This window comes from Nerophis lumbriciformis, linkage group LG18, assembly GCF_033978685.3.
Source record: "Nerophis lumbriciformis linkage group LG18, RoL_Nlum_v2.1, whole genome shotgun sequence".
Classification (NCBI taxonomy): Eukaryota; Metazoa; Chordata; class Actinopteri; order Syngnathiformes; family Syngnathidae; genus Nerophis; species Nerophis lumbriciformis.
In genome coordinates, this window is record NC_084565.2 from 19,722,476 (window position 1) to 19,748,570 (window position 26,095).

General features: G+C 37.4%; 1 protein-coding gene across 1 annotated transcript in view; it reads left to right on the forward strand.

The window, feature by feature from the left end:
* Nucleotides 1-26,095, forward strand: part of xpr1a (xenotropic and polytropic retrovirus receptor 1a) — a 215,797-nt gene that overhangs the window by 118,420 nt on the left and 71,282 nt on the right. The window contains exon 3 of the mRNA XM_061977801.2: nucleotides 11,405-11,506. Coding sequence (XP_061833785.1) covers nucleotides 11,405-11,506 — 102 coding nt within the window. The remainder of the gene's footprint in view (nucleotides 1-11,404; nucleotides 11,507-26,095) is intronic.

The window sequence follows — 26,095 nt, forward strand, 5'->3', positions numbered from 1 at the left end:
TAAGTTGTTCAACAGTTCGGGGTTCTCCGTTGTGGTATTTTAGGCTACATAATGCGCCACACATTTTCAATGGGAGACAGGTCTGGACTACAGGCAGGCTAGTCTAGTACCCGCACTCTTTTACTATGAAGCCACGTTGATGTAACACGTGGCTTGGCATTGTCTTGCTGAAATAAGCAGGGGCGTCCATGGTAACGTTGCTTGGATGGCAACATATGTTGCTCCAAAACCTGTATGTACCTTTCAGCATTAATGGCGCCTTCACAGATGTGTAAGTTACCCATGTCTTGGGCACTAATACACCACCATACCATCACAAATGCTGGCTTTTCAACTTTGCGCCTATAACAATCCAAATGATTCTTTTCCTCTTTGGTCCGGAGGACACAACATCCACAGTTTCCAAAAACAATTTGAAATGTGAACTCGTCAGACCACAGAAAACTTTTCCACTTTGCATCAGTCCATCTTAGATGAGCTCAGGCCCAGCGAAGCCGACGGCGTTTCTGGGTGTTGTTGATAAACGGTTTTCGCCTTGCATAGGAGAGTTTTAACTTGCACTTACAGATGTAGCGACCAACTGTAGTTACTGACAGTGGGTTTCTGAAGTGTTCCTGAGCCCATGTGGTGATATCCTTTACACACTGATGTCGCTTGTTGATGCAGTACAGCCTGAAGGATCGAAGGTCACGGGCTTAGCTGCTTACGTGCAGCGATTTCTCCAGATTCTCTGAACCCTTTGATGATATTACGGACCGTAGATGGTGAAATCCCTAAATTCCTTGCAATAGCTGGTTGAGAAAGGTTTTTCTTAAACTGTTCAACAATTTGCTCACACATTTGTTGACAAAGTGGTGACCCTCGCCCCATCCTTGTTTGTGAATAACTGAGCATTTCATGGAATCTACTTTTATACCCAATCATGGCACCCACCTGTTCCCAAATTGCCTGTTCACCTGTGGGATGTTCCGAATAAGTGTTTGATGAGCATTCCTCAACTTTATCAGTATTTATTGCCACCTTTCCCAACTTCTTTGTCACGTGTTGCTGGCATCAAATTCTAAAGGTAATGATTATTTGCAAAAAAAAAAAAGTTTATCAGTTTGAACATCAAATATGTTGTCTTTGTAGCATATTCAACTGAATATGACTTGAAAATGATTTGTAAATCATTGTATTCCGTTTATGTTTACATCTAACACAATTTCCCAACTCATATGGAAACGGGGTTTGTATATGTTTTATGCTGACCTTTTTTTTGCTGCAGCTGTTACATATACTGTAATATTTTACATGGTAATTGGTATTTGTTATATATTGTATATATTATACAAACATATAATATATCAGTATATATTATATACTGTATATATAATATGTAAATATTACATACAGTATATGTTATATTTTATATTGCTACTATGGTAAATTTGTTGTCTACTTTATACCTGCATTATCCTTTCCATTCTTATCCTTTCCATCCTTTGTAACTGAGCTACTGTGTGGAACAACTTCCCTTGTGGATCAATAAACTCTGTCTAAGTCTAAGTCTAATATGGTAAGACAAAGGATTAACATCAATGGCTTTCACATTGAGTGTTTTTATTGAAATTCTGCCAAAAATGCCCCTGGCCTAAGCAGGGATATACAGTTTTTCGGTATGCCACTGCAAAGCCTTGAAGACACAGAGCCATTATGGTTCCCCTCTGAGGCGCTCCATCCTGATTGTGTATAAAGGAGTGCTCAGAGCCTTTTAACATCGGCTTGTGGAATGAATGGTCTACAATCAACAATATGATGGCTGGACAGGACTGCTTAAAAAAAGAAAACAGCATTTTTTTTTCTTCTGTTTTCTTTTTAATTGTTTTTAATCGATTAAAAATCTTTACAAGCAAAAATTGATATTAATTTGAAAATATATATATTTTTTACACCCCTAATATCACTATTGGTGGAGGTCTGCGCTCTACTATGACGTTCTAGGATATATATATATATATATATATATATATATATATATATATATATATATATATATATATATATATATATATATATATATATATATATATATATTAGGGCTGCGAATCTTTGGGTGTCCCACGATTCGATTCAATATGGATTCTTGGGGTCATGATTCGATTCAAAATCGATTTTTTTCGATTCAACGCGATTCTCGATTCAAAAACGATATTTTCCTGATTCAAAACGATTCTCTATTCATTCAATACATAGGATTTCAGCAGGATCTACCCCAGTCTGCTGACATGCAAGCAGAGTAGTAGATTTTTGTAAAAAGCTTTTATAATTGTAAAGGACAATGTTTTATCAACTGATTGGAATAATGTAAATTTCTTTTAACTATTAAATGAACCAAAAATATGACTTATTTTATCTTTGTGAAAATATTGGACACAGTGTGTTGTCAAGCTTATGAGATGTGATGCAAGTGTAAGCCACTGTGACACTATTGTTCTTTTTTTATTTTTTAATATATGTCTAATGATAATGTCAGTGAGGGATTTTTAATCACTGTTATGTTGAAATTGTAACTAATATTGATACTGTTGTTGATAATATTCATTTTTGTTTCACTACTTTTGGTTTGTTCTGTGTCGTGTTTGTGTGTCCTCTCAATTGCTCTGTTTATTGCAGTTCTGAGTGTTGCTGGGTCGGGTTTAGTTTTGGAATTGGATTGCATTGTTATGGTATTGCTGTGTATTGTTTTGTTGGATTGATTAATTAAAAAAAAAATCCCCCCAAAAAAATGAGAATCGATTCTGAATTGCACAACGTGAGAATCGCGATTCGAATTCGAATCGATTTTTTTCCCACACCCCTAATAAATATATATATATATATATATATATATATATATATATATATATATATATATATATATATATATATATATATATATCCATCCATTTTCTAGCACTTGTCCCTTTTGGGGGTGCTGGAGCCTATCTCAGCTGCATTCGGGCGGAAGGCGGGGTACACCCTGGACAAGTCGCCACACATATATATATATATATATATATATATATATATATATATATATATATATATATATATATATATATATATATGTATATGTATATATATATATATATATATATATGTATATATATGTATATATATATATATATATATATGTATATATATATATATATATGTATATATATATATATATATATATGTATATATATATATATATATGTATGTATGTATATATATATATATATATATGTATGTATGTATATATATATATATATATATATATATATATATATATATATATATATATGTATATATATATATATATATATATATGTATATATATATATATATATATATATATATATATATATGTATATATGTAGATTCTCACTACAGTAGAATAGGCTAGGATTTATTTTACATACAGTACCAAAAGTAAAACATAAGAAAAAAACCTAAAATTGAGTGATAAATAATACACATTGCCAACTAAACCTATAGCTAAACAATGAAACAAAAACACTATCTTAACACCAATATTGTGACATATGTTATAATTATCTTGAAGGAAAGAAAATATTGTGGAATTTGTAATATTAAATTTTTTTATACTGATCCCATAATAAATTCAGCTGTGTCTGCCTTTGTCAATTAGGTGATGGAAATGAATCCGTCTTCCATCCAGTTTTGATGAGGAGCCATAACGTGCAGCTGAAACAGACGCTGGCATTTACACCAAACGCTCAGTTGATTCAATTAAAGATGAGCCACATGTTCCGGAATCACTGCATGAATTTAGAAAGTTGAGATGATTATGTTTCATTGGATTTTACAGGAGGGCAGCTGAGCCAGTGTAATGAAATGATGCTCACGCATGCTCATGCAGCAGCTGAGGAGATGATAACATGATAATGACTGACAGGCTGGTGGCTGACGCCTTGTGTGAGGATGAATGTAAAGATAATGCTCGTCTTTGTTCTTCCATGGGACTAAAAGGAAGTGTGTGTGTGTGTGTGTGTGTGTGTGTGTGTGTGTGTGTGTGTGTGTGTGTGTGTGTGTGTGTGTGTGTGTGTGTGTGTGTGTGTGAGTGTGTGTGTGTGTGTGTGTGTGTGTGTGTGTGTGTGTGTGTGTGTGTGTGTGTGTGTGTGTGTGTGTGTGTGTGTGTGTGTGTGTGTGTGTGTGTGTGTGTTCTCCCCACCTGCACTGTGGGTCAGCGGGAGAACAAAGAGTTGACACTTTCATCATCTGTTCCCTCACACATGGCTTTCAAGTGGGGAAAAAGGCACATTTGAATGTATGAAATTCTCATATAAAAATACAAATACATTTTACTGGTGAGGAATATCTGCCCCCTCTGTCAAAAACAAAATACCTGCACACTAAAAAATGCTGGGTTATTTTGCTAACCCAATTTATGAGTTGCGAATGTTGGGTTACATTATTGAGTTATTTTTAAAAAGTTAAAAGTTAAATAGAATAGAATAGAAAGTACTTTATTGATCCCTGGGGGAAATTCAGCACCACAATTCACTCACAATGGACAATAAACACTTGGGTATTTTTTACATGTGAATAATATAAATACAGTTATTATACAGCATTATTCACATATGAATAACATAAATAGCTACTTCTCTTTGTTTATAATGTTTATAATGTCTATTTTCTATTTCCTGCTGGATCTACTCTCTATTTTATGCTGCTGCTTTCACATATACTGTATATACTGTAATATTGTACATGGTCATTGGTATATATTGTATATATGTTATTGACATAATATAATATATCTGTATATATATTATTCTGTACACATTATGTATATATTCGCATATATGATAGATTTTTTTATCGCTATATTAGTCTATTTATACCTGCATTGTCCTTTCCATCCTTACACTTTCCATCATTGTAACTGAGCTACTGTGTTGAACAATTTCCCTTGTGGATCATTAAAGTGTGTCTAAGTCTAAATACAGTCTATTATACAGTATTATTCACATGTGAATAATATAAATACATTATACATTTAAGTACGGTCAAAGTACCAATGATTGTCACACACACACACACACACTAGGTGTGGCAAATGTATTCTCTGCATTTGACCCATCACCCTAGATCGACCCTTGGGAGGTGAGGGGAGCAGTGAGCAGCAGCGGTGGCCGTGCCCGGGAATCATTTTTGGTGATTTAACCTCCAATTCCAACCCTTTTATGAAGAGCAATCAATTTTTTGGGTTATAAGGGTAGTATTTTAACAAAATTTCTGGGTTTCCAAAACTATGAACCATTTTTGAGTTGTTGTTTTTTGGGTAAAAGGCTTTTTTTTTTTATTATAAAGGTACTTTTTTCTTGAAGGGAATTATATTCTGGATTAATCTCCATCCATCCATCCATTTTGTACTGCATGTTACATTTTATGTACATGAAAATATTTTAGCATGCTGTATAGAAAGAACTACTATGACCATAGACGGCAATTCTTGTAAAAAAAATGTCACTCATATCTTGCTTTTGAGTATATTTTAGTGGAATAAAAATAATTTTGATCAGTGTTTGGGAAAGAGTAGGACAAACCAGCAGTAAAATGTAAAGTTTTTAACCAGCTATTGGGTCAAGGAGCACTAAATTGCACAACCCAATAGTTGGGTTATGAATCAACTAGGGATGTCCGATAATGGCTTTTTTCCGATATCTGATATTCCAATATTGTCCAACTCTTTGATTACCGATACCGATATCAACCGATACATGCAGTCGTGGAATTAACACATTATTATGCCTAATTTGGACAACCAGGTATGGTGAAGATAAGGTACTTTTAAAAAAAAAAAAATAAAATAAGATAAATAAATTAAAAACATTTTCTTGAATAAAAAAGAAAGTAAAACAATATAAAAACAGTTACATAGAAACTAGTAATTAATGAAAATGAGTAAAATTAACTGTTAAAGGTTAGTACTATTAGTGGACCAGCAGCACGCACAATCATGTGTGCTTACGGACTGTATCCCTTGCAGACTGTATTGATATATATTGATATATAATGTAGGAACCAGAATATTAATAACAGAAACAACCCTTTTGTGTGAATGGGGGAGGAAGGTTTTTTGGGTTGGTGCACTAATTGTAAGTGTATCTTGTGTTTTTTATGTTGATTTAACAAAAAAAAAAAAAAAAAAAAAAAACGATACTGATAATAAAAAAAAACCGATACCGATAATTTCCGATATTACATTTTAAAGCATTTATTGACCGATAATATCGGCAGGCTGATATTATCGGACATCTCTACATGATACCCAACCTGAACATTTATTCATCAGCAATTTTGTACAGACCAGCCAGGATATAAAGGTGCATCTTATTAAATTACAGTATTTTTAAAGCTAATTTATTTCAGTTGTTCAATGGGAAAAGTGAAACTCTTATACTTTACTACTATTCACATACACAGAGTGATATATTTTATTGCTTTTCTCAATTTCACAGTAAGTTGGGTGATTTTTATATTTTTTCCAACTAATTGAAAAATGTGTCTTTTGTGTGTGTAGTTGTGTGGATAAGTACTTTTTGAGCACATTCAACAATACCGCGGTAGTAATGATAATTCTGGTCCCAATAAGCGTGATACATTTATCGTGTATCCCTAAGTTAAATATTGTGCTGGTTCACGCACTAATCAAAACAGTTACTGAAAAAACCTCCTGGGCCTTTAATTGGTAGATTTGTCCTAATGTAACTCCTGGAAATCAAATACGTTTTGCACAATATTCTAATTTATTGAGATGGGCCTGCAATTGCCATTATTTTGTTACAAACCCCGTTTCCATATGAGTTGGGAAATTGTGTTAGATGTAAATATAAATGGAATACAATGATTTGCAAATCATTTTCAACCCATATTCAGTTGAATATGCTACAAAGACAACATATTTGATGTTCAAACTGATAAACATTTTTTTTTTGTGCAAATAATCATTAACTTTAGAATTTGATGCCAGCAACACGTGACAAAGAAGTTGGGAAAGGTGGCAATAAATACTGATAAAGTTGAGGAATGCTCATCAAACACTTATTTGGAACATCCCACAAGTGAACAGGCAAATTGGGAAGAGGTGGGTGCCATGATTGGGTATAAAAGTAGATTCCATGAAATGCTCAGTCATTCACAAACAAGGATGGGGCGAGGGTCACCACTTTGTCAACAAATGCATGAGCAAATTGTTGAACAGTTTAAGAAAAACCTTTCTCAACCAGCTATTGCAAGGAATTTAGGAATTTCACCATCTATGGTCCGTAATATCATCAAAGGGTTCAGTGAATCTGGAGAAATCCCTGCACGTAAGCAGCTAAGCCCGTGACCTTCGATCCCTCAGGCTGTACTGCATCAACAAGCGACATCAGTGTGCAAAGGATATCACCACATGGGCTCAGGAACACTTCAGAAACCCACTGTCAGTAACTACAGTTGGTCGCTACATCTGTAAGTGCAAGTTAAAACTCTCCTATGCAAGGCGAAAAGCGTTTATCAACAACACCCAGAAACGCCGTCGGCTTCGCTGGGCCTGAGCTCATCTAAGATGGACTGATACAAAGTGGAAAAGTGTTCTGCGGTCTGACGAGTCCACATTTCAAATTGTTTTTGGAAACTGTGGATGTCGTGTCCTCCGGACCAAAGAGGAAAAGAACCATCCGGATTGTTATAGACGCAAAGTTGAAAAGCCAGCATCTGTGATGGTATGGGGGTGTATTAGTGCCCAAGACATGGGTAACTTACACATCTGTGAAGGCGCCATTAATGCTGAAAGGTACATACAGGTTTTGGAGCGACATATGTTGCCATCCAAGCAACGTTACCATGGACGCCCCTGCTTATTTCAGCAAGACAATGCCAAGCCACGTGTTACATCAACGTGGCTTCATAGTAAAAGAGTGCGGGTACTAGACTGGCCTGTCTGTAGTACAGACCTGTCTCCCATTGAAAATGTGTGGCGCATTATGAAGCCTAAAATACCACAACGGAGACCACCGGACTGTTGAACAACTTAAGCTGTACATCAAGCAAGAATGGGAAAGAATTCCACCTGAGAAGCTTAAAAAATGTGTCTCCTCAGGTCCCAAACGTTTACTGAGTGTTGTTAAAAGGAAAGGCCATGTAACACAGTGGTGAACATGCCCTTTCCCAACTACTTTGGCACGTGTTGCAGCCATGAAATTCTAAAGTTAATGATTATTTGCACAAAAAAAATAAAGTTTATGAGTTTGAACATCAAATATCTTGTCTTTGTAGCATATTCAACTGAATATGTGTTGAAAATGATTTGCAAATCATTGTATTCCGTTTATATTTACATCGAACACAATTTCCCAACTCATATGAAAACGGGGTTTGTACAATAATTTACATTTCCAATTCTGTGGTTCTAATTAGATATTTTTTGTCTGTGCTGTTACCTGTACTACAAACATGAAATAAAGGCCCATTTGTGGAAGTAAACTGTTTTAAAATTGAAATTTTGCATTATAACATTAAATTCTCAGTTTGTGTATGACTTTAAGGAAAGGTATTTGTTTTAAATGTTTGAGGTTTTGGGTGATTAAAGGAGTCTACTATAGTCAATACACAAGATGATTTTACGTTATGGTCAAAAACTAGATATGTAACGCCAACACAATAGCAATGTTGTGCTTGTCCAACCTTTTTAATCCCTGTGCCTATCAATCTCTGTAAATGCCAATTAGCAGCATTACCTTTCTATACTGAATGACAACTCAGATGAAGCCCAATGCAAATAGCGTATTGGATTAGTCGTTCTGTTATGTCGTATTGACATGCAAGCTACTCAGTTATTCAACAGGACCATCAGACAGCGAATAGGTCACCGCGTCAAGTATACAGACTGATGACTATGTGCATCACCTTTTCTCGTTTTTTTCAATTATCTCATAAGGTAAACCTGACCTGACCAAAAGTACACTCACTGGCCACTTTAAAGGATACAACTGCACAACAAATTACAAACCCCGTTTCCATATTAGTTGGGAAATTGTGTTAGATGTAAATATAAACGGAATACAATGATTTGCAAATCATTTTCAACCCATATTCAGTTGAATATGCTACAAAAACAACATATTTGATGTTCAAACTGATAAACTTTTTTTTTTTTGCAAATAATCATTGTATTTGTAGTTAGCTGCACGTCCGTAGTTAAAATTCACATGTCCTATTTTCCAACCGTTTTCCATTACATTAAGGATCTTGTTACAGGCGCGCTGCTTTTTGTCTCCAAGATTTTCTCTTATATAAAGTGAAAGGTTAATTTGTACCACATCTGTTGTTTAAACTTCTTTTTCCTATTAGATTTTCTCCTGCAGCGCGTGTTTTTTCCCCAGTCATAATTTGTTGTCCTATAAAGCTGTGGGACTTTGAAGACACTAAATTACTGTTTTTTTTACCTTTTCAACTGTGTATGTATGTGTGCATGCAGGGATATTGACATACCGGTGCCTAAGGCATCTTTTTCTTATTACTTTGCCGAATAGAAAGCCTCTCCCTCTAACAGTTGTGTTTTTTAGTAGCTGATATTTATGAGGCAGGTGTTTATGAGGTGACATTACCATTGTATCTGATTTTGCAGCTACTTTAGACTTAGACTTAGACACAAGGGAAATTGTTCCACACAGTAGCTCAGTTACAAAGGATGGAAAGGGTAAGGTTGGAAAGGATAATGCAGGTATAAAGTAGACTAACAATGTACCATAGTAGCAATATAAAATATAACATGTAATATTTACATATTATATATACAGATATGGGGACGGCGTGGCGCCGTTGGGAGTGTGGTTCCTGGTTCGATCCCCACCTTCTACCAACCTCGTCACGTTCGTTGTGTCCTTGAGCAGGACACTTCACCCTTGCTCCTGATGGGTCGCAGTCAAGGCCTTGCATAGCAGCACCCGCCATCAATGTGTGAATGTGTGTGTGAATGGGTGAATGTGGAAATAGTGTCAAAGCGCTTTGAGTACCTTGAAGGTAGAAAAGCGCTATACAAGTATAACCCATTTACCATTTAATTTACCATAAATTATATTATATTATATTTTATATAATATATACAGTATAACCCAGTGGTTCTTAACCTTGTTGGAGATACCGAACCCCACCAGTTTCATATGCGCATTCACCAAACCCTTCTTAAGTGAAAAATAAAATGTTTTTTTTTTTCAAATTCAAGACAAACTTATATGTTTTTGGTAACACTTTAGTATGTGGAACCTATTCTAAGTAACAAAGACTTAATTTAGAGTTTTTTGGTTAGGGTTAGGGTTAGAGGGTTAGGGCCAGGGTTAGAGGGTTAGGGTTATAATAAGGCCATGCCGATTAAGGCATTAATAAGTACTTAATAATGACTAGTTAAGAGGCAATATGTTACTAATTTGCATGTTAATAAGCAACTAATGAATGGTGAATATGTTCCCCATACTAAAGTGTTACCATGTTTTTTTACTGGTGCACAAAATGAACCGTGCATGAACATCACCTTGTTCAAAGAACAAAACGAACACAGTGCATAAACTCACAACAAATTACACACCTACAAATCAGTGTAACTTCTGCTGTTGTCGTATCCGTAATACGCCGATAGGGAGAAGTTTTTATTTACACGATGAGTCGGGTGTGTCTTGACCTCCGCCAAACCCCTGAGGCCGACTCACCGAACCCCTAGGGTTCGATCGAACCCAGGTTAAGAACCACTGGTATAAACACATCTCAATTACCATGTCCAATATTACAGTATATGTAACACCTGCAGCAAAAACAAAAAAGGCGCAGCATAAAATAGAGAGTAGATCCATCAGAAAATATACATTATAAACAAAGAGAGGTAGCTAACGTAGAAGCGGTCAGGTAATAGGCAGATATCATCTATTGCTGTATGGCGAGTGATTATACAGCTGGATGGAGTGCGGAATGAAGGAGTTCTTGAATCGAACACTGTGGGAACGAAGCTGAAGGAGCCTTTTGGAGTATGAGCTCTGCTGTCCCTCAATTATCTGATGGAGTGGGTGGGCACGATTGTCCATGATGGCGAGCAGTTTGTCCAGTGTCCTCCTGTCCCTCACTGACACAAACGCCTCCAACTGCGTGCCAATAGTTTGGCCGGCTTTCCGGATCAGTTTGTCTATCCGTTTTAAGTCCCTTTTGCTGGTGCTGCTCCCCCAAGAAACCAATGCAAAGTACAGGTCACTGGCCACAACATACTATTTCCCTATACAATGCATTTGATTCGGCTTTCAACTTGTTTCACTTTTACCTGCCTGTTCTTGTTCTCCGTTTTTGCATGACTTCAAAGACCTTAATAGTCTTTTTTTGTGTGTTTCTCTTCATCTTCCAGTCACCGATGAAGACACTGTGAAAAGATATTACGCAAAATTTGAGGAGAGGTTCTTCCAGACCTGTGAGAAGGAGCTTTTGAAAATCAACACTTTTTATTCAGGTAATGAATCAACACCATCTTTTCCTACAAGTTTAACAAAATAAAACCTACTGTATCTACAGGATCTCACAAAAGTGAGTGTACTCTTCACATATGGAACCATTTCATTACATATTCTCAAGGGACGATACTATAAGAATAAAAAAGTAATGCATATGCTTTAGGGTAGTCACTGTACAGCTTGTATATATAGCTTCATAAATTTGCGATCTACTGAAAATGACTCAAAACAGCCATTATAAATATCCCCCTAGCTATATAGCTATCAATCTTAACACCTAAACTCTCTCTTCGATTAGGGCACTGGTGCCGACGTAACCTGTACTAACCAGCCCAATAAAAGAAGTAGTTATCAGTTCCTCATTTCTGTGGTAAATGAATGCACTCAGCTGCCTGATTAAAGGTGATTTTGTGCAATCAAGTAGCGTCTTATAAGTAGGCAGACAGACTCTGACACTCCTTTTTCAACATAGTACCGTATTTTTCGGAGTATAAGTCGCACCGGAGTATAAGTCGCACCTGCCGAAAATGCATAATAAAGAAGGATAAAAACATATATAAGTCGCACTGGAGCCCGGCCAAACTATGAAAAAAACTGCGACTTATAGTTCGAAAAATACGGTACTCCTTTTTAAACATTAATACGCCACCCGGCATCTATCTATCTATCTATCTATCTATCTATCTATCTATCTATCTATCTATCTATCTATCTCAGGGGTGTCAAACTCATTTTAGATCGGGGGCCACATGGAGAACAAAAATCTACTCCCAAGTGAGCCGAACTGGTAAAATCACGGCACAATAACTTAAAAATAAAGACAACTTCAGATTGTTTTCTTTGTTCAAAAATAGAACAGGCACATTCTGAAATTGTACAAATCATAATGTTGGTTTTTTTTGTTTGTTTTTTACACTTACATGTTACGGTTAATAGTATTCTTTATTCTTTATTCTTTATTTGTCGTTATTTATATTTTCTGAATAAATGATGTGATACTGTTTATCAGTCAACTCATTGGTGTTAATTTTCAATCCATCAAGATTAAAAAATTATATCAAAATCAAATTACAGTATGTTATTTATGTAGTTTGATCCTGTGGTTTATTTTGTACATATGGAGCATCATCTACAAATTTATAAAGAATTGCTATTGCGACATCCAGTGGACACATTTAGAACAGCTGTTTCTTTCATTAAAAAAATTCAGGTACATTTTTATACTTTGCAAACTCATCCCGCGGGCCGGATAAAACCTTTTTGCGGGCCTGATCCGACCCTCGGGCCGTACGTTTGACACCACTGATCTATATGATATCATATATGTATATGTTATGTGTGTACATATTTGCATACAAACATTTTTTATATAACATATTATATTACTATTTATTATAAATAGTATTATTATTATTGTTTCATATTAATGTACTGTATTATAAAACAACTCAAATAAAATAAATAATAAAATAAAAAGTGCATATAAAGGCCTATCCCATTAAACATCGTATCCTAATAGCTGCCTGTTACTCTCTGCAATTTAGAAATATTGGCCTTTATACTTTTATGGAAGGAACTTTTTTAATAACCGTGTGTTGACAATTTGTTGAGGCAGTCAGCGGTGGGAGTATTTCAGGGAGTGTGGGAGAATGCATGCACAGCGTAACATGAGACACAAGCCATAGCATATTGCCGGTACCAGAGGGTTGACTTCAGTAAAGATGAACTTGAGCACACAAGATAAATATTATACATGTGGTGCTCCCTCTAGAGGATGTTTTAGTCAATGCAGGTCAACAAGGGGGCATTAGGCCCTTTTCCGCCGCAGGAACTTTTTTAGGAACTTCCCCACTTCTCTACTTAAATAGAGTAGTGTTTCGACCAAAAACTACGCGGGTACATTTAGTTCTTCCGGAACCATTTGAAGCTCCTCCTCGCTAGGTGGGACTTTTCCAAGTGACCCAGAACCAGAGGTGGGTAGTAACGCGCTACATTTACTCTGTTACATCTACTTAAATAACTTTTGGGATACATTCTAAGAGAAGTTTTAATACATCATACTTTTACTTTTACTTGAGTATGTTTATAGAGAAGAAACGCTACTTTTACTCCACTCCATTTATCTACATTCAGCTCGCTACTCGCTACTAATTTTTATCGATCTGTTAATGCACACTTTGTTTGTTTTGGTTGGTCAGACAGACCTTCAAAGTAGGATCTATCGCATGCCTGCGTTTCACCAATCAAATGCAGTCACTGGTGACGTTTCACTCAGTTTCACCAATCAAACAGAGTCAGGCGGTCACATGATTAACAAGCTTAAGCTTACATGAACTCAACGTCAAATTTGAGGAAGCACATGGCGGTAAGTAACGTTAGTAGATATTTTGGCTGTCACCGTAGGCTGATGTTAGCTTCTTCTATGAATCACTGTCAAATGTACATCGTGTGGGGACATTTATTAACGCACTGCAGCCTCATAGACATACAGACACACACACTCACACGCACAGTCGCACACACTCACGCATGAATAGAAACATCAGTCAGAAGTGCACAGTGTGTTCCCAGGTGCAGCCCACACCTATCAGTTTATGGTTTGCGTAAAGGCTAACTTGTTATTTTCCTTTGTAATCTCTGCCGACTGAGCCTATGGTGCTGTTAAGTTATTGTGGCTCAATTTGCCTTAATTTGTTTTATGTTAAAGGGGAACATTATCACCAGACCTATGTAAGCTTAAATATATACCTTGATGTTGCAGAAAAAAGACCATATATTTTTTTAACCAATTTCCGAACTCTAAATGGGTGAATTTTGGCAAATTAAACGCCTTTCTATCATTCGCTCTCGGAGCGATGACGTCACAACGTGACGTCACATTGGGAAGCAATCCGCCATTTTCTCACTTTCGTCGGTGTGTTGTCGGAGGGTGTAACAACACGAACAGGGACGGATTCAAGTTGCACCAGTGGCCCAAAGATGCGAAAGTGGCAAGAAATTGGATGACATTTGTTCAAAATACGAGGCTGTGGGGAAAGCCGACGAAATGGTCAGTCGTTTGTTCCGCACACTTTACCGACGAAAGCTATGCTACGACAGAGATGGCAAGAATGTGTGGATATCCTGCGACACTCAAAGTAGATGCTGACATCAACTCCAAAACTGGACAGATCAGCTTTCAGGAAAAGAGAGGGGATGAGGGGATGTCTACAGAATATATTAATTGATGAAAACTTTATTCATTACTCGTGGTTTTACGTAAATTATTATACATAAACTGTGTTTACCAATAATTTAGCTTAAAAACATTTATTTTTTCAATCATTCGAGTACATTCGGGTAGTCTTGTGTAATGCAGTATTTTGTGTCTATTTAGGTATAGTTAACCTGAGTGCCGAAATCGTGGAAAAATATATGTTCTTAGCGCGCCTGAAATGGGCTGTCTGCACTCTCAAAGTGCATGTTGTTGCCAAATGTATTTCATATGCTGTAAACCTAGTTCATAGTTGTTAGTTTCCTTTAATGCCAAACAAACACATACCAATCGTTGGTTAGAAGGCGCTCGCCGAATTCGTCCTCGCTTTCTCCCGTGTCGCTGGCTGTCGTGTCGTTTTCGTCGGTTTCGCTTGCATACGGTTCAAACCGATATGGCTCAATAGCTTCAGTTTCTTCTTCAATTTCGTTTTCGCTACCTGCCTCCACACTACAACCATTCGTTTCAATACATGCGTAATCTGTTGAATTGCTTAAGCCGCTGAAATCCGAGTCTGAATCCGAGCTAATGTCGCTATACCTTGCTGTTCTATGCGCCATGTTTGTTTGTATTGGCATCACTGTGTGACGTCACAGGAAAATGGACGGGTGTATATAACGATGGTTAAAATCAGGCACTTTGAAGCTTTTTTTAGGGATATTGCGTGATGGGTAAAATTTTGAAAAAAACTTCGAAATATAAAATAAGCCACTGGGAACTGATTTTTAATGGTTTTAACCCTTCTGAAATTGTGATAATGTTCCCCTTTAAAGTATTATTATTTAATATATATATTATTGTTTTAGTTGCTTAAGAGATATTCCTGGCTCTGAATTTGCTCATTGCTATTTTTATGTTTTTATGCATTATTTGTTGCCGTCATCATTAAACGAACAGGTTACTCATCAGTTACTCAGTACTTGAGTATTTTTTTCACAACATACTTTTTACTTTTACTCAAGTAAATATTTGGGTGACTACTCCTTACTTTTACTTGAGTAATAAATCTCTAAAGTAACAGTACTCTTACTTGAGTACAATTTCTGGCTACTCTACCCACCTCTGCCCAGAACCTTTTCGGGGACGGGCGAACACTGATTGGTTGAACACAGTTGGGGGCGTTCCTAAAACTTTTCTTTCAAGCCCACGACCGCCATTGCAGGGGTCGGCAAACCAAAATGTTGAAAGAGCCATATTGGACTAAAAATACAAAAATAAAATCTGTCTGGAGCCGCAAAAAATTAAAAGCCTTGTATAAGTGTTGTAATGAAGGCAACACATGATGTAAGTGTCTATATTAGCTATATTAGCCTACTATCAAAATTACTTTAAAAGTCTTATATAAGTGTTATAATGAAGGCAACACATGATGTAAGTGTCTATATTAGCCTACTATCAAAGGCTGACGCAAATCTTCACTGATAGAAATGTTGTATTTTAATTTTTATTCTACATATTTTTGCAACATTGGAAATCATTAGTAAAACGCAGGGTTCTAAGATGGTGAGTTGACTCCTGGAAATGACTGTCTTAGAATGGCATGTGTGTATCCAAGTTAAGGAAACGGCAGGCTGTCTTCTTCTAATGGATTTATTACTATATTTGCGAGCTGGGTAACGTTTGCTGTAGTCTGAAACAACATACCATGCAAACAAATATGAGAAATGCAGCCAATATTACATACAGATAATGTGTTATGAGACATGCAAATGTAAATTAAATACACATAGGACATAAGTAAAGGAAATTAAATGAGCGCAAGTATGCCTACAAACGAGGCATAATGATGCAATATGTACATTCAGGTAGACTAAATAGCATGTTAGCATCGATTAGCTTGCAGTCATGGTTTGACCAAATATGCCTTATAAGCACTCCAGCAAATCAATACAATCAACAAAGCTAACTTTTGTGCATTCCCGCACAGCATAAACGTTTGGTGTACAAAATAAGACAAAGAAAGAGCGGCATAAAACACATCTTTCTGTGGCAGCATCAGAGAAAGTTGCACATGTAAACAAACTACGATGAGTTCAAGGGTCGCTGAAATTAGTAGGACAAAACGGTCCTTTCCAAATAAATGTACAGTGGGATTCCTAACAATTATGAAGGTATGTGTCATGTTTGTCCTCCTACAGAAAATATATGAAAACAAAAAAAAAAATTTTTTCCCCCATCTTTTTCCATTTTTACACATCTCTGAAAGAGATCCAAGGAGCCACTAGGGCGGCGCTAAAGAGCAGCATGTGGCTCTAGAGCCGCGGGTTGCTGACCCCTGGCCATTGGAATATACATGGCGACTTGTTTATTTCTTATTTATTGTGTATTTCCATTACAACCAACTTGACAACAAAGAGAAAGAAGAACAAAAAGAGCTTTCAAAATGCAGGAACTTTTGTGGGGCATCTGTGTGCTGAAGAACGCTGATCAGTGGAACTATTTTTGACTGTTTTTACTAAGCCACATTCTTTAAACTGTTTGCAGTTTATTGTTGTTTATTAGTTTTTACAAACTTCATTTCGTTATGCGAAGCTACGAGAAGTGTGAAGCGGCGACCTCAGCTGCTTACTACTCTGACTTCATTGGATGAATGTGAAAAAAGGAGGTAGAACAACAGTGGAACGAAGGTAAATGACTTCAAATATTAACTATTTACTTTATTATATGTTGTAAAAGTAGTCAGTGACAGTTACTAACCTCAACCCGAGACCTGGGCAAATTAAGGCCCGGGGGGCCACATGGGCTCGTTAAGCTTTTTAATCTGGCCCACCGGACATTCCCAAATATATTTTTTAGGTCTTTAGGATGGAAACTGTAGCTGCCATGATGATGTGCAGTGATGTTTTCAAATTAGCGCAAGTCTTGAACTATACAAAGTATTTCAATGGTTGGAATCTGCGCTTTTGCATGATATACTAGTTACTATGGTAATCTAATTAGTTACTATGGTAATCACAGCAGTTCAGACGAGGCACCAAGCAGTGTGGGTGTAGAGCGTTTCCACAGAGTGTTTCCAGAGCGGCCAGCCTGAAATACGGGTGTCAGGGACAGACGCGGAAGGAGATTTTTAAAACAAAGTTCTAAAGCTTAGTGATGTATCAGATATATCAGATTGTAGGTGGGTTTTTTTTTACCCTTTGCGTTCATATTTCGCTGTGTTTGTTGCATTTTTGTTGTGTTTCGCTTGATTGTAAACTATGTCGATTGAGAGAGTGTGTCAATATTCAGTGTTTTATCGTTCATAGTTAATATTGTAAATCCCACATTGTTTATTTGCATGTACATTCTGGGTGTCTCATTCAGTAAAAAAATGTAAAATTCCATTCCGTTTTTTAAGTCGGTCTGTCATAACGTTTTTAGCTTTCAATCAGACATTATTGTGAGGTTTTGTATTAGTGTTCCTAAAAAATAGACATACTGGCCCCCAGACACATTTTTTTCTCTAAATTTGGGCCCCCGAGTCAAAATAATTGCCCAGGACCCTATAGACCAGAAGTTCCAAGAACTTTGGTGGTAAAGGGCCTAAGGTTGATTGCCCCAAAGGTTCCACAATCGAAGCATCAGCATTAGAGATGATTCACAAGTGAGTGACTAAATTTGTAAAATAAGTCACTGTATAAAATGCTAAAATATGAGGTAATCATTTGTCTCTAATGTTTTAATACTTGACATCTGCTAGGAGCCATCCATCATCATTTCTAATAAGACTTTCCTAAATAAGCATGCCAATACATCTGACTGTTTTAATGAATATTGCATTCCATTAAAACCACATGACTGCAGGTATTCTATTAGGCACACTTGCATAATCTAATACTAAATCTAGGTGCACTGGCATTCTGACACTGCCATAACGGTATGTACAGGAGGGTCACAGATTCAAGTACATTTTATTGCACTGAGTGCACAAAGTAAGCTCAGTATGAAGGTATGGTTGGGTGAGTTTGGTAAACCAGATAGCTTTGACCTCAGCCCCGTCAAACACTATTATTCCAGGAGAAATGGTGAGCCAGGAGGCAGTGAATCATTTTTGGGGGGCCTGTGTGCCAGTGTGGCTGAGCCATGTGTATATTAGCAAACCTCACTTTGACAATCTCAATACCAGTGCTGACTATCGGGTTGATAGCTCTGGCTTTTAGCTAGGTAGCTCTCATGCCGGCGACCCAGGTTCAAGTCCCTGGCGGAACTAAACCAGGCAGGTTACACCTTTGATTGATCGTTATGTAATTGCCGTATTGTGTGTATAATTAAAATAAACTTTTCAGTTTTTAACAGTTTGATCTAAAGTTCTGTCGGGGTGTATTTTGAAGATACATTTTCCAGCGAACACACCATTCGCAGTCTCCTCACTCATCTTTGCACTGACACATGCATTGACCGGATCTTTGACCTTAAAGCAACCTGCGGTGCCTTTCAGGCAACCATTCGCGTTTCAAGTAAAGGAGCACGTGTGGTTAAAATAAACCGCGTGATTAATCTGCGGTCCTATATGATTGATACAATAATGATTTGTGAATAATTGCACGAGTTAAAGCGTTAAACTTTGACAGCTCTAATTCTTCTGTTAAATGCAGCTTGAAAATGCTCCCCGAGCAAGTCAGCACTTTTCTTCGCTATCGTGCTCTAAAAAAGTTGTTAGCAAATTACAAATTAATGCAGCTGTCCAGGGCACCGTAGCTCCTTCACATTTATCTGTTCACAGGCCTCGAATTTGAACTTTTTAAGGTCAAGGCTCATATTTTAGGGCACCAGGGCAAGTTGGAAGGGCACCAAGGTAACACTATTTTCTTTCGAGGCAGTTTATATATATATATATATATATATATATATATATATATATATGTATATGTATGTGTGGGAAAAAAAATCACAAGACTATTTCATCTCTACAGGCCTGTTTCATGAGGGGGGTTCCCTCAATCATCAGGAGATTTTAATGGGAGCATTCACATACCATGGTTTGTATAGGGCACAGAGTGGGTGGGTGCAGGCTGGCGTAGGGGCGTGGTGATTGGCTCATGTGTTCCCTAGGAGGTGTTTCCGTCTGTGGCGGCATGCTGTTACAATTTCGCTGCGCTTGTTGAGGGATGACAGGTCTGGACGGTAAATAATAAACAGTTTCTCTTTCAAGCATAGGTTGCATCTTTTATTACCACTATTGTAAGGTGTGCTGGATGCAAGAATTTGCCATGTTATTGAATATTCAACATTATTGTCTTTGAGGTCCCAAATGTGTTTGCTGAGTTCTGTGGTATTCCGCAGGTTTTGGTTCCTGAAAGAAGCCTTGTGATTGTTCCATCTGGTTTTGAACTCTCCCTCGGTTAATCCTACATATGTGTCGGATGTGTTAATGTCCTTGCGTGTTACCTTAGATTGGTAGACAATTGATGTTTGTAAGCACCCCCCGTTGAGAGGGCAATCAGGTTTCTTTCGACAGTTGCAGCCTTTGTTGGTTTTGGAGTCGCTCTGTCCGGGGGCCGACGGCTCATTTGCAATTGTTTTGTTGTGGTTTGAGATAATTTGTCGTATATTGTTCATACAGCTGTAGCTCAATTTAATGTTGTTCTTGTTGAATACTTTTCTTAGGGTGTTGTCTTTGGGAAAGTGTTTGTCAATCAGATTGAGGAATTTGTGTCCAATGTTAGTTGAGACGTTTTTGCTGTATGGGGGGTTGTACCAGATGATGTCGTTTCGTTTTCTGTCTTTCCCAAAGACAACACCCTAAGAAAAGTATTCAACAAGAACAACATGAAATTGAGCTACAGCTGTATGAACAATATACGACAAATCATCTCAAACCACAACAAAACAATTGCAAATGAGCCGTCGGCCCCCGGACAGAGCGACTCCAAAACCAACAAAGGCTGCAACTGTCGAAAGAAACCTGATTGCCCTCTCAACGGGGGGTGCTTACAAACATCAGTTGTCTACCAATCTAAGGTAACACGCAAGGACATTAACACATCCGACACATATGTAGGATTAACCGAGGGAGAGTTCAAAACCAGATGGAACAATCACAAGGCTTCTTTCAGGAACCAAAACCTGCGGAATACCACAGAACTCAGCAAACACATTTGGGACCTCAAAGACAATAATGTTGAATATTCAATAACATGGCAAATTCTTGCATCCAGCACACCTTACAATAGTGGTAATAAAAGATGCAACCTATGCTTGAAAGAGAAACTGTTTATTATTTACCGTCCAGACCTGTCATCCCTCAACAAGCGCAGCGAAATTGTAACAGCATGCCGCCACAGACGGAAACACCTCCTAGGTAACACTTGAGCCAATCACCACGCCCCTACGCCAGCCTGCACCCACCCACTCTGTGCCCTATACAAACCATGGTATGTGAATGCTCCCATTAAAATCTCCTGATGATTGAGGGAACCCCCCTCATGAAACAGGCCTGTAGAGATGAAATAGTCTTGTGATTTTTTTTCCCACACATACATATATTGCGCTCTACTACGGTATCGAGCACTATTTTTTGGATAACCTTATTAAGACATATATATATATGTATGTATGTATGTATGTATGTATGTATGTATATATATGTATATATGTATATGTATATATATGTATGTATATATATGTATTTATATATATATGTGTATATAAATATATATATATATATATATATATATATATATGTATATATATATATGTATGTGTATATATACATACATATATATATATATATATATATCAATCAATCAATGTTTATTTATATAGCCCTAAATCACAAGTGTCTCAAAGGGCTGCACAAGCCACAACGACATCCTCGGTACAAAGCCCACATAAGGGCAAGGAAAAACTCACCCCAGTGAGACGTCGATGTGAATGACTATGAGAAACCTTGGAGAGGACCGCATATGTGGGTAACCCCCCCCCTCTAGGGGAGACCGAAAGCAATGGATGTCGAGTGGGTCTGACATAATATTGTGAGAGTCCAGTCCATAGTGGATGCAACATAATAGTAAGAGTCCAGTCCATAGTGGGGCCAGCAGGACACCATCCCGAGCGGAGACGGGTCAGCAGCGCAGAGATGTTCCCAGTCGATGCACAGGCGAGCGGTCCACCCCGGGTCCCGACTCTGGACAGCCAGCACTTCATCCATGGCCACCGGACCTGTGCCCCCCCCCTCCACAAGGAATAGGGGAGCAGAGGAGAAAAGAAAAGAAACGGCAGATCAACTGGTCTAACAGGGGGGCTATTTAAAGGCTAGAGTATACAAATGAGTTTTAAGATGGGACTTAAATGCTTCTACTGAGGTAGCATCTCTAATTGTTACCGGGAGGGCATTCCATAGTGCTGGAGCCCGAATAGAAAACGCTCTATAGCCCGCAGACTTTTTTTGGGCTCTGGGAATCACTAATAAGCCGGAGTTCTTTGAACGCAGATTTCTTGCCGGGACATATGGTACAATGCAATCGACAAGATAGGACGGAGCTAGACCGTGTAGTATTTTATACGTAAGTAGTAAAACCTTAAAGTCACATCTTAAGTGCACAGGAAGCCAGTGCAGGTGAGCCAGTATAGGCGTAATATGATCAAACTTTCTTGTTCTTGTCAAAAGTCTAGCAGCCGCATTTTGTACCAATTGTAGTCTTTTAATGCTAGACATAGGGAGACCCGAAAATAATACGTTACAGTAGTCGAGACGAGACGTAACGAACGCATGAATAATGATCTCAGCGTCGCTAGTGGATAAAATAGAACGAATTTTAGCGATATTACGGAGATGAAAGAAGGCCGTTTTAGTGACACTCTTAATGTGTGACTCAAAGGAGAGAGTTGGGTCTAAAATAATACCCAGTTTCTTTACTGATTCGCCTTGTGTAATTGTTTGGTTGTCAAATGTTAAGGTGGTATTATTAAATAAATGTCGGTGTTTAGCAGGACCGATAATCAGCATTTCCGTTTTCTTGGCGTTGAGTTGCAAGAAGTTAGCGGACATCCATTGTTTAATTTCATTAAGACACGCCTCCAGCTGACTACAATCCGGCGTGTTGGTCAGCTTTAGGGGCATGTAGAGTTGGGTGTCATCAGCATAGCAATTAAAGCTAACACCGTATTTGCGTATGATGTCGCCTAGCGGCAGCATGTAAATACTGAAGAGTGCAGGGCCAAGAACCGAACCCTGAGGAACTCCGCACGTTACCTTAACATAGTCCGAGGTCACATTATTATGGGAGACGCATTGCATCCTGTCAGTAAGATAAGAGTTAAACCACGACAAAGCTAAGTCTGACATACCAATACGTGTTTTGATACGCTCTAATAAAATATTATGATCGACGGTATCGAAAGCAGCGCTAAGATCAAGAAGCAGCAACATAGATGACGCATCAGAATCCATCGTTAGCAGTAGATCATTAATCATTTTTGCAAGGGCTGTCTCCGTAGAGTGATTTGCCCTGAAACCGGATTGAAAAGGTTCACAGAGATTGTTAGACACTAAGTGTTCATTTAGCTGCTGTGCGACAATTTTTTCGAGGATTTTCGAAATAAAGGGAAGGTGGGACACCGGTCGGTAGTTTACCATGAGGTCAGGATCAAGGTTAGGTCTTTTGAGCAGAGGATGAATAACCGCTTTCTTGAATGCTAGGGGAACAGTGCCAGAGGAAAGTGATAAGTTTATAATATTTAGCACTGATGGACCTAATAATACAAAAAGCTCCTTGATAAGTTTCCCAGGAAGCGGGTCAAGTAAACATGTTGTTTGTTTTATCCCACTTACACGCCGTAATAGTTCCTCTAATGTTATTTCATCAAAAAGAGAGAGACTATTTTGTATTGCAGTATCCGTCGTAGATACAGTTGTATCTGTGTTAATAGAACCCAGTTGTAGCTGGGATGCGTTGTCTTTAATCTCCTTTCTAATGAGTTCAATTTTCTTATTAAAGAAATTCATAAAGTCATCTGCCGAGTGGGTGGAGCTATTGGGAGGAGTCCCTTGTTGGGTTAGTGATGCTACTGTACTAAACAAAAATTTAGGGTCGTTTTTGTTGAGGCGGATGAGATTTGAGTAATATTTAGCTTTAGCTAAGGTAAGCATGCGTTTATACGATTTTAAACTATCACTCCATGCTTGATGGAAAACCTCAAGCTTGGTCGCGCGCCATTTGCGTTCCAACTTTCTACATGATAATTTATGAGCTCTGGTTTCTTCTGTAAACCATGGGGTGCGCCTTTTAGGGGCCCTTTTTTGTTTTAGCGGTGCTATACTATCAATGGTTTTGCGCAGGGCATTGTCAAAGTTGTTAGTTAGGTTATCAATAGAGCCGACATAATTTGGGAATGGTGCCAATACCGAAGGCAGTAGGTCAGCAAGAGTCATCGTTGTGGCAGCATTAATGTTGCGGCTGCTATAGCAGTTATTATTATTATTAGTTTGTTGACAATGAGTCAGAACTTCGAATTTTATAAGGTAATGATCGGACATTACTTTAGTATACGGGAGTACCATAACTTTGGAGGTGGTGACACCCCTAACCAGCACTAGATCTATCGTATTACCGTTGCGATGCGTAGGTTCATTTATTATTTGTGTAAGACCACAGCTATCAATTATAGTCTGGAGCGCCACGCACTGAGGGTCCGATGGGGTATTCATATGGATATTAAAGTCCCCCATTATGATTATATTGTCTGCGTGCGTCACTAGATCAGCAACGAACTCTGAGAATTCATTGATAAAGTCCGAGTAGGGCCCTGGGGGGCGGTAGATAACAGCCATATCGAGAGGCAGCGGTGCGACAGACCTCATAGTAAGCACCTCAAACGATTTGTATTTATTATTTAGGTTAGGGGTAAGGTTAAAGTAAGTACATATATATATATATATATATATATATATATATATATGTATATATATATATACTGTATATGTATATATATATGTATGTGTGTGTATATATATATATATATATATATATATATATACCAATTAGTTTGGCTGTAGTGGGACAACCCACTCTATGCTCCCCCCATTGAAGTCAATGGACGCTCAGCTTCAACAATGTTTAATACACTGCGATGCTACCACAATGATTGAGAAAAAAGTTGTGTCAAAGTATCTGATTTTGAACACAAGTTGCATACATTCTTGCGCATATTTAGTCAATAAATATGTAAACACTAAAACTTATTTTACTTATTTACTTTTAACATTTTAGGGGAAGCTCAGCTCACTTTGCAATCTTAGAGCAATCACCGACTGATTGCACAAATAAAATGGGCATGAGTTGACAAGTTATGATGTTAATTTCAAGATAATGGTATACACAGTATAATTTATTTTTGTCCTAACAAACATTTTTCCAAAAGTTTGTTGTCCTATATTCGGGTCAATAATACGGTGAGTGGAATGTAGCCTGTTATTCATTTTAGTCTGTTGGTTTTACATTAGTGATGCCTCTACTTTGATCATAATAAAGCAAACAAAAAAAGATCATTCTATACATCCTGTCTCCTCTGCATTCAATGTGTCTGTTCCAGGAAGCACAGGCGTGGAGACTATTAGTCTACTGTGAACGGATATGTGAGAGGAGGCATTACATGGGTAGGAGATTACCACATGCAGACAGGAAGATGAATAAGAAGAATCCTACACGGATTGGATAATAAACATAATTAAATTAACGTCCTCTAATATTTGAATCCTGGCGTAATTTAGTGGTGCCCCTTTCTTCTGATGCGGTTTCAAATGAAGCATAAACTTTTCAGATAGGTTCCTGCGACTAATTAATTTGAGGGCAATACGGAATACATCTTTTATATTATTCTTATTGATCAACAAACCAAGACATGAATGTGCGTTATCTGATTCTCCTATCATATGCTATCCTTGTTACATTATCTGGCTTATGCTCTACTCTACAGGTGTCAAAATCAAGGCCCGTGGGCCAAATCTGGCCCTGCAACAATATTTGCTGTGGCCCGCGAAAGCCCAGAAATAATATGCGTTAATAAAATGCTTAATCTTTTCTTATTAAATATATTTATTCTTTCCATTTTGACATATGTACTGCATGCAATTGCATATCTTTTAAAATTCAACATTATCAAAATCAAATTATTATATTATCATTAGAGATAAATGCTTTAAAATGTAATATCGGAAATTATCGGTATAGTTTTTTTTTTTTATCGGTATCGTTTTTTTAATTTTATTTTAATTTTTTTTAATTTTTAAATCAACATAAAAAACACAAGATACACTTACAATTAGTGCACCAACCCAAAAAACCTCCCTCCCCAATTTACACTCATTCACACATTCTTTCTGTTCTGGTTCCTACATTATGTATCAATATATATC